This window comes from Candidozyma auris, chromosome 7, assembly GCF_003013715.1.
Source record: "Candidozyma auris chromosome 7, complete sequence".
In the NCBI taxonomy this organism is placed as follows: domain Eukaryota; kingdom Fungi; phylum Ascomycota; class Pichiomycetes; order Serinales; family Metschnikowiaceae; genus Candidozyma; species Candidozyma auris.
In genome coordinates, this window is record NC_072818.1 from 714,108 (window position 1) to 727,925 (window position 13,818).

General features: G+C 45.6%; 9 protein-coding genes across 9 annotated transcripts; 5 read left to right on the top strand and 4 right to left on the bottom strand. All coding sequences in view use genetic code 12, as the record gives it.

The window, feature by feature from the left end:
* Positions 1-17: 17 nt before the first annotated feature.
* CJI96_0005432 (uncharacterized protein) lies at positions 18-2,150 on the bottom strand (the record flags this gene model as incomplete). The annotated part of the gene is made up of 1 exon (XM_029036429.2): positions 18-2,150. One exon carries the CDS (start codon positions 2,148-2,150, stop codon positions 18-20), a length of 2,133 nt encoding a protein of 710 aa, XP_028889320.2.
* Positions 2,151-3,096: 946 nt separating this feature from the next.
* On the bottom strand, positions 3,097-3,558 carry PAM18 (Pam18p; the record flags this gene model as incomplete). The annotated part of the gene is made up of 1 exon (XM_029036430.2): positions 3,097-3,558. One exon carries the CDS (start codon positions 3,556-3,558, stop codon positions 3,097-3,099), a length of 462 nt encoding a protein of 153 aa, XP_028889321.2.
* A 522-nt stretch (positions 3,559-4,080) lies between these two features.
* RLP24 (ATPase-activating ribosome biosynthesis protein) lies at positions 4,081-4,680 on the top strand (the record flags this gene model as incomplete). The annotated part of the gene is made up of 1 exon (XM_029036431.2): positions 4,081-4,680. The coding sequence occupies one exon, from the start codon at positions 4,081-4,083 to the stop codon at positions 4,678-4,680; it is 600 nt and encodes a 199-aa protein (XP_028889322.2).
* Positions 4,681-6,196: 1,516 nt separating this feature from the next.
* Positions 6,197-6,628, top strand: CJI96_0005435 (ribonuclease P/MRP protein subunit POP7; the record flags this gene model as incomplete). The annotated part of the gene is made up of 1 exon (XM_029036432.1): positions 6,197-6,628. The coding sequence occupies one exon, from the start codon at positions 6,197-6,199 to the stop codon at positions 6,626-6,628; it is 432 nt and encodes a 143-aa protein (XP_028889323.1).
* Positions 6,629-6,680: 52 nt separating this feature from the next.
* On the bottom strand, positions 6,681-7,184 carry CJI96_0005436 (uncharacterized protein; the record flags this gene model as incomplete). The annotated part of the gene is made up of 1 exon (XM_029036433.2): positions 6,681-7,184. One exon carries the CDS (start codon positions 7,182-7,184, stop codon positions 6,681-6,683), a length of 504 nt encoding a protein of 167 aa, XP_028889324.2.
* A 714-nt stretch (positions 7,185-7,898) lies between these two features.
* Positions 7,899-8,600, top strand: CJI96_0005437 (uncharacterized protein; the record flags this gene model as incomplete). Its single annotated transcript, XM_029036434.2, has 1 exon — positions 7,899-8,600. The coding sequence occupies one exon, from the start codon at positions 7,899-7,901 to the stop codon at positions 8,598-8,600; it is 702 nt and encodes a 233-aa protein (XP_028889325.2).
* Positions 8,601-8,713: 113 nt separating this feature from the next.
* CJI96_0005438 (uncharacterized protein) lies at positions 8,714-9,664 on the top strand (the record flags this gene model as incomplete). The annotated part of the gene is made up of 1 exon (XM_029036435.2): positions 8,714-9,664. The coding sequence occupies one exon, from the start codon at positions 8,714-8,716 to the stop codon at positions 9,662-9,664; it is 951 nt and encodes a 316-aa protein (XP_028889326.2).
* A 5-nt stretch (positions 9,665-9,669) lies between these two features.
* CJI96_0005439 (uncharacterized protein) lies at positions 9,670-10,122 on the bottom strand (the record flags this gene model as incomplete). Its single annotated transcript, XM_029036436.2, has 1 exon — positions 9,670-10,122. One exon carries the CDS (start codon positions 10,120-10,122, stop codon positions 9,670-9,672), a length of 453 nt encoding a protein of 150 aa, XP_028889327.2.
* An 805-nt stretch (positions 10,123-10,927) lies between these two features.
* Positions 10,928-13,792, top strand: CJI96_0005440 (ubiquitin-ubiquitin ligase HUL5; the record flags this gene model as incomplete). The annotated part of the gene is made up of 1 exon (XM_029036437.2): positions 10,928-13,792. The coding sequence occupies one exon, from the start codon at positions 10,928-10,930 to the stop codon at positions 13,790-13,792; it is 2,865 nt and encodes a 954-aa protein (XP_028889328.2).
* Positions 13,793-13,818: the final 26 nt, after the last annotated feature.

Sequence of the window (13,818 nt, forward strand, 5' to 3'; positions counted from 1 at the left end):
CCGTATATAGAATAATATCAAATTAAGCTGGGTTCGCTGTAAAATGCCTGCTGCTGCTGCTGCTGCTGCTGCTGTTGTTGTTGTTGTTGTTGTAATTGTTGTTGCTGCTGCTGCTGTTGTTGTAATTGTTGTAATTGTTGTTGTAATTGTTGTAATTGTTGTTGTTGTTGTTGTTGTTGTTGTTGTTGTTGTTGTTGTTGCTGCTGCTGCTGTTGCTGTTGAAATTGCTGCTGAAAAAATGTATTCTGAACACTCTGCGGCTGATGCTGTAGATGTGGTTGGCCGTATTGCTGAGTTTGTCCCGAGAATCCTTGTTGACCAGTAGCTTGCAGTATCAAGTTCGCCTGGGCATTCTGAACATAGGCGTTTTTCACTTGCTCACGCTGTGTTTCAGGAAATGCTGGGATCGTGGGCAAGTTCTCCAACCCGCCAGCGGTCGGTTGTTTTTGTAACGCTTGCGTCCGATTGTTCTTCTCTGCCTGATCGAATACATTTGTTGTGGTTTGTGATACCTTGAAAGGGTTGCTTCCCGTGGCCGTCACCGAGACTCGTTTGTCTCTATCCTGCGAAAACGAGTATGGTGTAGTCTGCGGATTGGCGAACCTTGTATTGCCAAATGGGTTGGTAGAATTGACCGCCACAGGCTGACCAGTAGGGTTACTGACCAACTCTGAGAACGGGTTCCTGTTATTAGCTTGTACAGCCTGTTGGACGTGGTTTTGCTGTCCCGTTGGTGCAGCTTGGAATTGCTGAGGCTGGAACTGCTGAGTCTGTTGAACTTGTGGTAAGTTATGCTGCGGGAAAGTCTGTGTTTGTTGCTGTTGCAACTGGTTTTGCGCCGGTTGTGCTTGGTGGAACAGACCATTGTAGTTGGCTGTGTTGTTTTGCATGAAGGGATTAGAGCCGGTGGCTTGTGGTTGGGCACCGTAACCACCAAAACCGACTCCAGTAAAAGTTGGATTGATTTGCGTGGTTTGTTGAGGAATGAAGGTGTACTGCGAGGGGCTGGCCACACTTTGAGCCCATGGATTAAAAGTTGATTGCTGCACCAAAAGAGTGCCCGACCTCTGCAAGCCAACGTCGTGTTGAAGTGGCTGAAATTGGCCGTTATTTGGCACCGGAGCCCCAGGAGCGAAAACTTGGTTCTGAGCGGGTTCTTGCTGCTGCTGCTGCTGTTGCTGCTGCAGAGCCTGTGAAGCCTGGCCTCGCACCTGGCTTTGGAGATCTCTATTAGTTCCCTCGCCGGAGCCCTTAGGCTTATCCTTCTGGTTCTTTTCCAAGATGTAACGGCGCCTGTTCTCCTCGAAATTAGGATCGTTGAGATACTCCTCCAAAGACGAGGTCAATGCTGTGGGCGCATGCTTTATTGTAGGGACATGCAACTCCGTGGCGTATTCAAGGTGCTTGGCAACCCGCAAGTAGTCAATAACGTACTTAGTCTGATCCACAAACTTCACGTACACCTTTAAAGCTCTCTCTGCGTCAAAGCGGGACATCTCGAAGTAGTGCTCCAAAAGGTTGATGACTCCCTCGTTGAGTTCCTGGAACAACGCCAAAAGGTCGTTCACCAACAGTCGGAAAGCCGTCAAGACAATGTCGTTCTTTATTTCGTTTTCCATGAAGCTGTTCTTCAAAAGCGCATCGATCTGCTTCTGCAAGCCTTCCAGCTCCCGTATCAAGCCCTTTTCCACCGGCAACGTTCTCAACCGCCCACCTTGCTGGTCTGTCAGGTTTTTGACTCTCTCGTCCCTCACGTAATCGACGTGAGTCTCACCAAACAGCTTCACTCGCGTGTGCAAATACCGTGAGTAGCGCATGATAAACCTGACGTCGCTGTTTCCCTGGATCCTGGCGATATTAGAGTGGCTCAAGTTTAGCATCCCTGGAGCTTGTGTCGAAAGGTAATCCAACGTCACGTCTCCATCGCCTTCTCTGATCATTATATGGATCACAATAAGCGCCTTGTATACCACCAGCCACGAGCTGTCCTGAAGCCTTGTTCTCAATGTTCTCATGATGGTGTTGAAGTTCTCCAGCGACACCAGATGATTCATGGACGTGGCCATGAGAATAGGCTCGATGTACTTTGGCTTGGGCGCCGCCACCTTGACTTTCGTGGCGCCCTTAACGATCTTTTCGTATGTGGTCATGGAGCGTGGAGGCGAAGAATCAGAAGTGAAAAATGAAGCCTGTTGAGGTTCAAGATTATAGAAACTTGTTTATTCGGAGAGTGCGGGAAATGCAGTCCCGGGTAAAGAGTGGAACTGACGAGGCGTTGAGATTGGACAGCGGGCATGGAGAAATTGGGGCTAAAGAGGAATTACTTGAGTTGATTTAGAGGAATTGAGGCCTTGGTCATAGTTATTTTGTTGTTGGAAGGTTTGCGTGTGTGGATTTGCAGCTGGTGCCCGTGGTAGTCGTTTGGGTGCAAATGTCTCAGATAGATGTGGGGCGGAGCAACCAAAGTTAGTTCTTCAGGTGATTTGAAGATGAGACTACGAGGGGCTGAGAACCTTTGTGATAACTGGGGCTGAAGGGGAAGAGCTGCTTTTTGCTTGTGTTTATTTTTTGTAAAGAAAAATTTTCTAAGGGGATTGGCGGTAGGGATCCACCTTATTCGCAACCGTGGACAAGGACACTGTATAGGAGAAGGAAGGGTGTTATACAAGAAGGTTACTTCATCTGAAGTGGGATCGGATCAAACTATGCAATGGGTTGAAGTGGAACGAGATCCAGTGGAAATCAAAACGCTATAGTCATGCCAGACAATTTATCCGCCAACATGTTGTATACTAACACCACAATGAATTTGGCACCCTCAAGCAGTACAGGACTTCTGTAAAGATTCCCGATTTCTTTTGGTAGCTTTCAGTACACCATAGTTTCAGAATTTGACGACACACATTCGAAGTTCGGCAATGCACTATTTACCGTAGTTCGCTCAACTACAAACATGTAATCGATATATGTATAAGCTCACTACAAGCCCTCTGATCAGATTATGCCAACACCAAAAGAATATTCACCAGTAAATTTGAAGTGCAACTCGGCTTTCTGCCAAGCATCCTCGGTCTATACTATTTACACGCTTGTATCTTATTTATCCTTCATGCCGCCTCTCTTCTCCAAAAAGTCCTTTGCCTCGTTCACTTTCGTGGCCAAAAAGGCCGACCCACCTTTATCCGGGTGGTTTGCCATCATCAACTTCCTATGCTGCTCCTTCAACCTGGCTTTTGACAAGTTTGTCTCTTTCAAGTTCAAGATCTGGAGGGCCTCCTTCGCCGTCATCTTTGGGCCAAACGAGCCCTTGATAAATGCTTTCCCGTGTAGTCCCGGTTGGTTCAGTTTGAACATGCCTGCGGCCACGTAAGCCAACCCGAAAGCTCCAAGTCCCGTGAGCCATGGGTGGTCGCCCATCCAGTCACATGTCCTGTCGAAGTACCACTCAACCGAACCTTCGGGAGCTTTCTTTTTTTGTAACTGGCCCGTGTATGTGGGCTGCTGATACACCTGCTGGGGGTGCTGCAGGTCTGCTGGGGGTTGTAGGGCAGAGTTCATGTGGATATGGGGGGATCAAAGTTGGAGGTGGTGATTTGAAAATCTTCGCCTTTCGCTAATGGTAGTGGTGAAGGCACGTGACTACGGCTGATAAGCTCAACTTTTTCAAGATTGGGCCACTAATTTGGAAATGTAAGAGTAGAAGACTATTATTCAAGGTAATATAGATGGAGTAGAATAGAAGCTCTTCTGAAGTTGGGTTATGGTGTTTCGCTAGGGTCTGGCTTGGACGTATGCTCACACATCAAAGTCGGGCGCACTCAACTTTCTGAACATTCAACCACTTGGGCCAGTACATAAAAAAAAAAATTAAACAAGATCTGTAGAGAACTAGCAGGGGAACCAATGTCTATTATAATTGTCAGGTCAAATTTGGGAGAAACATTGGGGGAACATATGCTTTGGCCTGCATACAACTTGGAGATAACCATAGTACTTTTTTTTTGAATCGCATCTCATCTCTTACAAATCTGCAGCATAAGCCCAAGGGCACTTTTCAAATACATTTAGCATTTTATCACAATGAGAATCTACTCGTGCCATTTCTGCTCGTCCCCGGTGTATCCCAGTAAAGGGATCATGTTCGTAAGAAACGATGCCAAAGAATTTAGGTTCTGCAGAGCCAAGTGCCACAAGGCATTCAAGCAGAGGAGAAACCCTAGAAAGTTGAGATGGACCAAAGCCTTCAGAAAAGCCGCTGGCAAGGAATTGGTTGTGGACTCAACGTTGACGTTCGCTGCTAGAAGAAACGTCCCTGTCAGGTATAACCGTGAATTGGTGGCCACGACGTTGAAGGCGATGTCGAGAATCGAAGAGATCAGACAGAAGAGAGAGCGTGCGTTCTACAAGAACAGAATGAGAGGCAACAAGGAGAGGCAGTTGGCTCTCGACAAGAAGTTGGTGGAGCAGAACCCAGAGTTGTTGAGAATGAGAGAAGTGGAATTGAAGAGAAAGGCAGAGAAGAAGGCGCTCAAGGAAAGTGCCGCCGAGGAGGTGGAGGACGAAGACGAGGACATGATGGATGTGGAGTCCGAGATGGAGTCGGAGTCGGAGTCGGAGTCGGAGGCCGAGACTCAGAAACAGAAGGTTGTGTTGAAGGCCAAGAGGAAGGCGAGAGCCTAAACGCACGGGCACTGGCAAGAGTATGCGCTAAAGCGCTGGTTCAAGCATTTCTCTATTCCTCGGGAGGGCATTTTGGCTCACATAGTTTTCTTCATATCGTCATTCAAGGTTCTATAGACAAGGCATCCAGATTTACCGTTGCCCCTGCTGAATTCCAACGGGACCATCTAACGGCCAACTTTCAAGCATTGCTGCGTGGGTCATCATATATACATTTCGGGCTTTCCAGGCTCCGAGTTAAGGAAAATAATGCAAAAGTACAGGGATTCAAGGTTGTAGGCTTATCTTCTGGCTGACTGTAGAGCAGGCCAAAATGGCTTCTGATAGTAGTTGCATAAATGGCAATCTGTATCACTAGCAGCCTCTTCCTCATCGTCTTGGATCTTGGGAAGCTGTTTTTGGCGTCTCAGAGCTTCCATGAGGGAATTGACTGTATGGATGTGTACTTCCGTGTGAATCTGATGCTGCTGGAGTTTCTTCGTGGGAGAAGAGAAGTCAATCTCATCTCGTGACCGTTTTCGAGATACCGCAGTATCTTGTGACGAGGGAGATGACATGAGCATCATTCAGGGATGTGTTTGGGAGAAGAAGTAGTAGTTAAGGTGGATACGCGCCTAACGCGACACTTATAAAAAGATGAGTATGGCAACGATAGATACCATCAAAATCATGAACTCATAAAGGAATCGAAAAATGACTTTTAGCTGCTGATAAAGATTGATTTCTTACTGCTTTCAAATAGGCATGACACTTAGGGCCAGACCTCCAAGCTGTCTTGAGTTCAGACTAGTACTTTCGCATCTAGACTGAAACTCCATGAACGTGCAGTGGGTCTTTACTTTCACGAGATCCTGAATTGTAATTATGTTGATTAATCTATGTTTCAGGTCAAGGGTACTCAGAAATCTGTAACCTTCAACCCACTTCTCATTCCAGTCCATGGTGGGCATAGCGGTAAAAGTTCAATAGAAAGAAGACAAACAGAGTTTAATCAATGAGCTCACATTGAAAAGGATTAGCCAATGCATTTTGTATTAATCTGGGAACTATTTTCTTCTTTCATTTTTTTTTTTCTTTTTCCTTTTAGCCGACTGCTGCCAGATTGATATTCCTGAGCGGGACTCTAGCAATGATTTTGCAGCCAGACGAAGAAAAACTGTGTTCACAAACCACAGCAGGCCCACAAGATTTTGAAAGCTGTGGAAAGCACTACAATCCACCTCAAACATCTTCATCCAATTTCTTCATGGCCATTACTGAGAAACTACTTTCACTGATGCTTTGCTCACTACCACCACACTCCCCATGTGCTGACCATCACTATTGGAGACACAATTGAAGCAAATAAGAGTGAATAGAGTTGAATAGATACAAACAAGAAAGTATCTCTTCAGAATCTGCAAGTTTTATGCTTAAATGTAAACCTGCTTTAAAATCCTTCGCTTTCTGTCTGCTATTCCTTCTTTCCCTCTATACCATACTATATCGCATCGCTACATCAACACTCTCTATCAGGATGGGCACCAAAATTGTGAAACACAACCCAGACACAAAACTTCGAAGCAAAACTGCGCTTGACACGACCTTCCTTGTGAAAGGATCTACTCCGTTTGTTTCTGCTGTCAAGAGAATTGACAGAATGCTTGAAAAATTCGACACCAATGGAACCGGTTATCGAAAGTATCAGCTGGGAGAGTACAAAAAGGTGAGGTTTCTCACCATAAAGGGAATGGGTAAAGCTATAGATACGGTGGTGTCTTTGGGTCTTCACTACAAGCACAAGAAGCAGTACAAAGTGGACGTGAAAACAGGAACCGTGGAGGTGCTAGATGAGCTCAGGAAACCGCTGGAATACTCGACCAAAGAGAGTGATGACGAGGAGTCAGAGTTCAAGAAAAGAAGTGCAAGCTATGTAGATGTGAAAATCTGGCTCAAAAGAAACACATGAGAAGGTGAATGTCAACTACTACTAAACAGTGTATGGCATTGACGTATTGAAGCTATTGACTACGGCGCTTCTTTAGACAGGCTTCTTTGATGTGTAGGAGATCCACAACGTGACGTTCCACTTTCAGAGACTTTTTCGTTTTCCTTCCCGCCAGAGCAAAATCGTTTTTGATGTCCTCGATGTTGTCGCTGGGTGCTACTCCGAAAAGCTTCTCTGCCTGAGCTATTAGCTCAAGGCATTTGTCGTAGTCACGCATGTAATATGCCTTTTCACACGCATGGAGCATGTGGACTCGATCGGTTTTCTTCAGGTTATCAAGGTTATCTAGGATTTGTTGGTCGTAGAGCCAATCTAGAGTATTGATACGGGGTCCCGATTCAAGAAACTGTGCTTTCTGAGCCTGGAATTCTTCTTCAGTCTGCTGCTTACGCTGCTTCTTTTTGGTCACTGTGAGGTTCGCAACGCCATCTGTGGCTTCCTGTGTTGCTTGGTCTGTGGGTGATGGGGTTGAGGCAGAAGTGTCTATGGATTCTGGTTTTGGTGTCGTTGCGGCCATTATTCGAAATATTCCCGGTAGTTTGTATGTGGTCTGCTTAAATGCTTTTAGCATGAATTTGGCCAGGGAACTGGGTAGTCTTGATGAGTGGAAGCGTCATCGCTTTTGAATCTGATTTCGCAGGTGCGATGAGTGTGTACGAATACGGACATCGAAAGGGACATGGGGGATGAACATGGGTGCACTAAACTCAATGAGTGAAGGAAGAAAATACATTTTTTTGGGCACATTTCATTAAGATCCTGTTGATTTGTGCATTTGGGGGCTGGAGATTCAATTGTATGTTTGGGTGACGAGCGTGGAATGGCTGCGAAAATTGTCATTCTCCAACCATTTCACCTGATTCCGTCGAATGAGCCGGTAGAGCACATAGACACTTCGAGAGGATTTTCAAAAAACGGAAGACAAGTTCATAAGGGCTTCGACATTTCTTCATCAACAATTGTGTACGAATGTTCCAGCATTGGCAGAGTACCTCCATCCCTCTCTCTTGGCGACGAAACCAACCTCAGACCACCTTGAATGAGACAGAAATCATATTCGCTGCAAAGAATATCTTTGCAACACAGCTTTCTTCACGAACACGCTTTTGGCGGTGCCTGTTTTCATCCTATGTGGGGCTCCTGCACCCACTATATGGACCATTTATCACCCTAGCAGTTACACATCTCCAGTGCACGTTTCCACACAAACACTTATAGATTTAGCCCTGATATGAGAGAGAGAATGTTTACAATTTACAGGGAACGGCAAACGACGCGTCCCTTCTTAGTCCGGTTTTTGTGGATCACTCTCTTAGGGGCCATTTTGCTCTCCAGCTCAGTGGCATTGACTATTTTCGTGAAGACAAAGGAGTCTAAAGCAACAGAAAACCTTTTCTTGGACTATGGAAACACTAATAAAGAATCCACGAAACTTCAAGACTGTTTGGGCATCTTTCTAGACCGCATACAAGAGAAGTCGTGTTTAGAGGAATCAGTATTCAGCATCAAGGACCTCCAACATGTTCAAGAAACGTACATATCCTCCTTAAGAAAGGTCCCTTTGAGCTGGTATCATGCTCTGCTTGACCCCATTCCTGATACTTTGTGCCAAAAAACAGAAGTTCGTGACCTTACTAAGCTTGTCATAGCGACAAAGGCGGAATTGCAAAACGCCTTACAATTCGTTGAAATCCATATTGCATCAACCCAAAACAATATACGATCAAGCATGTCAGGTCCTGTTTTCGCCACTTCCCTGGTGGTTGCAAATTGCAACCTTATGGTGGTTACCAGGTACGCTAAAAAGACAGCCGAAGAATTACAGACTTTAGTCGAGAAGGGAGATCTAAGTAGCGCCAAAACATTGTTTTGGGAGATCTTCGAAGCTGTTTCAGTGATAAAATTTTTGGGAAAGTTGGCCCAACTGGATTAGACCTGTTTTTATCAGCGGTGCATTTCCGCACAGGAAAATGCCCATATCCACAGTGGTAATTAAAGTGTCTCACTGAAATTGAGTCACATTGCTTTTTCCACATACCACCGGCCATGACCAAGAAAGCACTTTCCACGAAGAAAATCAGTACCAAGGAAGAAGCTTTGAAGCTCTTAAATCATTATGACCATTTCCTCTTTGATTGCGACGGCGTGATCTGGCTTGGGCCGGACATTATCCCCGGGGCAGCCGAGCTCATTGAGCATTTGACCAAAATGAACAAATCGTACGCTTTTGTTACCAACAACTCTTCTGTTTCCAGAGAGAATTACATGAAAAAGTTTGAGAAGCTTGGAATTTCAAACGTAGCGAAGAACTTGATCTTCCCCTCGTGCTATGCTGCTGCTCTCATTCTCAAAAGAGACTTGAAAATTCCCGAGGGTTCCAAAGTATGGGTGCTTGGTGACGAGGGAATCGAAACGGAGCTCAAGGAGGCAGGATATGTGCCTGTAGGAGGTAACGATCCAGCCTTGGACGACGCGTGGCTGCCAGATCATCCTTTGCTTCAAGTGGACGAGGACGTGAAGGCAGTGGTTGTGGGATCCACGAAGAAGTTCAACTACATGCGTGTATCTACAACGTTGCAGTACCTCTTGCACAAGAACCGGTCTATTCCGTTCATCGGCACAAACATCGATAGAACGTACCCTGGGCCCAACGGCACCACGTTGCCTGCTGGAGGGTCGGTTGTCTTTTATATGAAGTTCACCGCTGATAGAGACTTCATTGATGTTGGCAAGCCCAGCTTGAGACTCCTTGATTCAATCCTCAAGAACTGTCTGTTTGACCGCTGCAAAACTTTGATGGTGGGAGACACTTTGTACACGGATGTAAAATTTGGCAATGACGGAAAACTTGGTGGAGAAGCCGGCTCTTCGTTGCTCGTGCTCAGTGGAGGCACATCTCAGGAGGAGGTTGACCAGTTGGATGGAGAAGACCCCTCGACGGTGCCGCTGTACTACATTGAGTCTGTGGGACATCTTGTGGACCTTCTCAGAGGCTAGAGACACTAAAACATATGCACAACGACAAGCGCATAGAAGGACGCCGCCGTGAATGCCTTGGCTGTTTTACTTTCGGGAAACACGAAGCTGGCGAACAAACTGAACCCAAACGCAGTCAACAAAAGTGCAACTGCCTTTTGCCTAAATGTCGAAACATCCTTGCGGGTCACAGAGCGTTTTGGTCGGGTGGTTCTCTTGTGGTGGTGAGGCCCGCTCGAAAGCAAATTGGGCGTGCTGATGACGATTCTTTGGTCTTTCAAGGTTGATGAAGAGATGCTGCTTTCCACGGCGAAGCTATCTCCCCCGAAGTGACGAGCGTCGCCAAGCGCCTCTTCTTGATTGAAGGGAACTGGTTTTGTCTTCTTTGAGACGATTTTATTCCATCGCTTGGTGAGAAATATCGGCGGATGGAAACCTGGAACCTTAAGCTTTAGGTTCTTGAGAGGAAGGTTTGCCATATTTGAAGTGATGAAATGGGTGCAAAAAGTCAGAGAGCGCGAAGTGAAGTGTGAGGTAGCTTAGAATGAGGCGCCAGATAGACATGAGATCCGTGCTTTTAGAAGATTATATTGTTAGAGTTGAATTTCATTAGAAATAGGGTCTACTTTGCTATTGATTTTTATGATTAAAATAGAATGATATCATCGTTTTTATCATGTTCATCTGGCTCTACACTTGTCTGGTAGGAACTGAAGGCTCTGCCTCATGCCTCCTTGCAAACCTTGAACAGCGTCGTGCCATTCGCCCAAACTATCAAAATTCAATTGTCTAACAATACAAATTCACCTACTCAAATCAGTGAAACCCTCTGCAGGTGACGTTCCTGCTCGACAATTGCCCTTCATTTTCACTCCCAGAATACATCCTGGCTGCGAAAAGCGGTTCCCATACTTTGTAATTGAAGGATCCAACACAGACAGGAGGCGGCATACTTCAAATAAAATAAAGTGAGAGCAACTCAGCTGAAATTTCTTTCTGACACTCCAAACACCAATCTCCATTCTGGTTCTCCATCTGCGACACCTGGTGGTGGCACCAGTGATACTATTCTGCAATGTCCCGGTTTAAATATTTAACAACAATTAAATGTAAACTACCAACCCACAACTCTAATATTAACATTATTTCTATTAACCACGTTCATCCATCTTTAAACTCCTTTGTTGTACTTCTCTGATCTCAGATCCTCTCGGCTCGGTTCCTTTACATAATCTATATGGGCCCTGAGCATATCGGCTCTGATTACCAACCACTTCCTTCTCCATGCTTAACTTCACTGGCACAACAAAAAAGAGAACGGTCAACTTGGGCGAAAGGCGTGCTGTGCCTCGAGGGAAGAACTTCCTCGAGCAGACAAAATTACAGAGACAGCAGAGGGACGAGCAGCGTGCTCGAGAACGCAGTGCTACTTTAATTCAGCGATACGTGCGTAGATGGTTGGAGTTGCACGCTGTCCTGGAGGCGCTAGTGGAGGGTTGGAAAAGTGATGGCGATTGGAACAAATACGCCTTTCAGCTTGAGCTCTTTTCCAGGTACTGCTCGAAGTCTGGTGATTTGGAGAGTGTTGTTCGGTGGTTTGTGGAGGGTCAGAATGGACAGCTTTCACAAAGAGCAGCGTTGGCTGTGTACAAGCTGATCAACAGGCTACTAGGGAAGTCTTCCACTGGAGCTGCTCTCAGCGAATGCCTATATGCTTTGCTAAGGCAATATGGGGCACCGGCAGAACCGCATAGCGCGTTCAGCGGGATCATTCTGAAACTACAGGCGGTGGACAGTGACTTGGCGACGAAATGTATCTTCATGATCAACTCTGCAGATCCTGAGGGCCAATTTCTCGTTTTTCTTGCGTCGTATCGTCCCGAGGGACCCGATCTGGATCTTGCACAAGTATGTGCCTCGGCGATTCACTCTAGCGATCAACGCAAAATCATGTCGCTTTCGAATGAGCAAAAGGTCTCGCTTCTCGTAAACACATTGACTCTTCAGGGAAATCAAGTGGCGCTGCTGAGTGCATACCTTGTTCACGCAAAGATTCTATCCACAATGTCTACGATTACCTTGTCCACAGAACTTCCTGATGAGGATGAGGAAGAAAGCCATCAAAAGTGCACCTTTGTCTCTCAAAAGGATATGGACACTGTACTTAGACTCTTTACTTCCCAGTATGTTTCTATAGTGATGAATCTGTTGGTTAGTATGCATGTGGGCGCTGACGGCGCCAGTATGGCGTTACAAACAATTGCTACCATGATGCACCTAATTCAGCCACCAACAAAACTCTGCATGCTCATCACAATTACACCAGGCTCACATACCAGGTTCTTTCAAGAGCTAAAGAGCAGCCCTATCTTCGATTTTTTCGTCTCTGCTGAAGCCTCGAGAGACTACCTACTGGCTGATTACATTGAGCTGAACCGCCAGTTACTAGATAACAGTGTTTTTTGGAATATGCTTTACACTTTTCAGGAGATCATGTCGTATTGGTTGTTTGTAAGCAACGATACTGAAAGCTTCAACGAAGATAAGATATCTCGAGATGATGCTAGTCAGCTTGCAACTTTCTTGAAGGTCTTATCCCTTACACTCATCTTTAACACCAACAGGCTAGAGCAAGCGAAGATCTTCGGTGATCACAACAAATTGAAGTCGTCTTCCTTGGCATTGCTCAATCTGTTGTACTTCAAGAACTTGAGGATCAAGTTCCTTCTGAAATCTTTCTGGAAGCTCAAGCACCTCAACTTCGACATTGATAGCATGATTGCGCTTGTGTTGGACGATCAAACGTTTACATCTCACGACAACGACGATAACGATTCAGATCATGCAGCAGTTGGTCATGTGAAGTCCAAGCGGACAAACGATGCAATTGCAAAGCTTGAAGTCTTAGATAAGGCATCATATTTCGTGGACTTCAAGGACCGTGTCAAAGTATTCCAAAGCTTGATAGAAGAAAATCGTCAGTCGGAGAATCCGTACAGCTTCTTCATGGATAATCCTCCGCTGCGCTTTGAAGCAGACATCTCAAGAAATGCTGTCCTTGAGGATGCTTTCAAGAATTTCTTTCCTTTAGGACACAAGTTCAAAGAGAAAATTTCCGTCACTTTTCATAGTGAGCATGGCCCTGAAGCCGGAATCGATGGGGGTGGCATCACTAAAGAACTTTTGACGTCTGTTGCTATGGAAGGCTTCAATCCACATCTGAAACATGCATTATTCAAGGAAACTCCGTCACATAATGAGTTGTATCCAAATGATGATATATACATGAGCGTTCATCAGCGGATCGACTTGAAGAGGCAGCAGGAGAGACTTCTATATATTCAGTTTCTCGGCATGGTAATCGGTAAATGCTTTTACGAGAACGTCTTGGTGGACATCGAGTTTGCTCCGTTCTTTCTTACTAAATGGACTAGTGCTCACAGTGCATCCCGGAGTTCAGTGAACGACCTTCAGTACTTGGATGTTGATTTGTACAGCAACCTCATGAAGTTGCTAGAGATGAACGACAAGGAGATCAGAGCTCTCGATTTAAATTTTACCATCAACGAAGTGGTCGATGGCAAAGTTGTGAAGTTTGATCTCCAGCCACCTCATGGAGAGTCTGTGAGTGTCACTTCGACCAATCGACTCAATTACATCCACGAGGTTGCCAACTTCAAGTTGAACCAATGTCTCTATTTGCCTTCGAGACATTTTCTTGAAGGCTTGCACAAGATCATCGACCGAAAATGGCTCAATATGTTTGATCCTTTCGAATTGCAGAAATTGATTAGCGGAGGTGAGAGCAATGTGAATATCGAAGATTGGAAGAACAATGTGAGCTATGGTGGATACTTTGACGATGATATCACCATCAGGTTGTTCTGGGAAGTTGTTGAAGAGATGAGCCCCAAAGAGCGGTGCCGACTTATCAAATTTGTCACTTCGGTCTCTAAAGCACCCCTTCTTGGTTTTGGATCTCTCACGCCAAAGTTTGGTATTCGCAACAGCGGCAAGTACCCAGACAGATTGCCCACGGCGTCGACATGCGTAAACCTTCTCAAGCTTCCCGATTACCAAGACAAAGAGCTCATTCGACAAAAGCTTCTCTACGCCATCAACGTCGATTCCGGTTTTGATTTGTCCTAAGTCAGGCAGGCCCTTTTTTATAGACT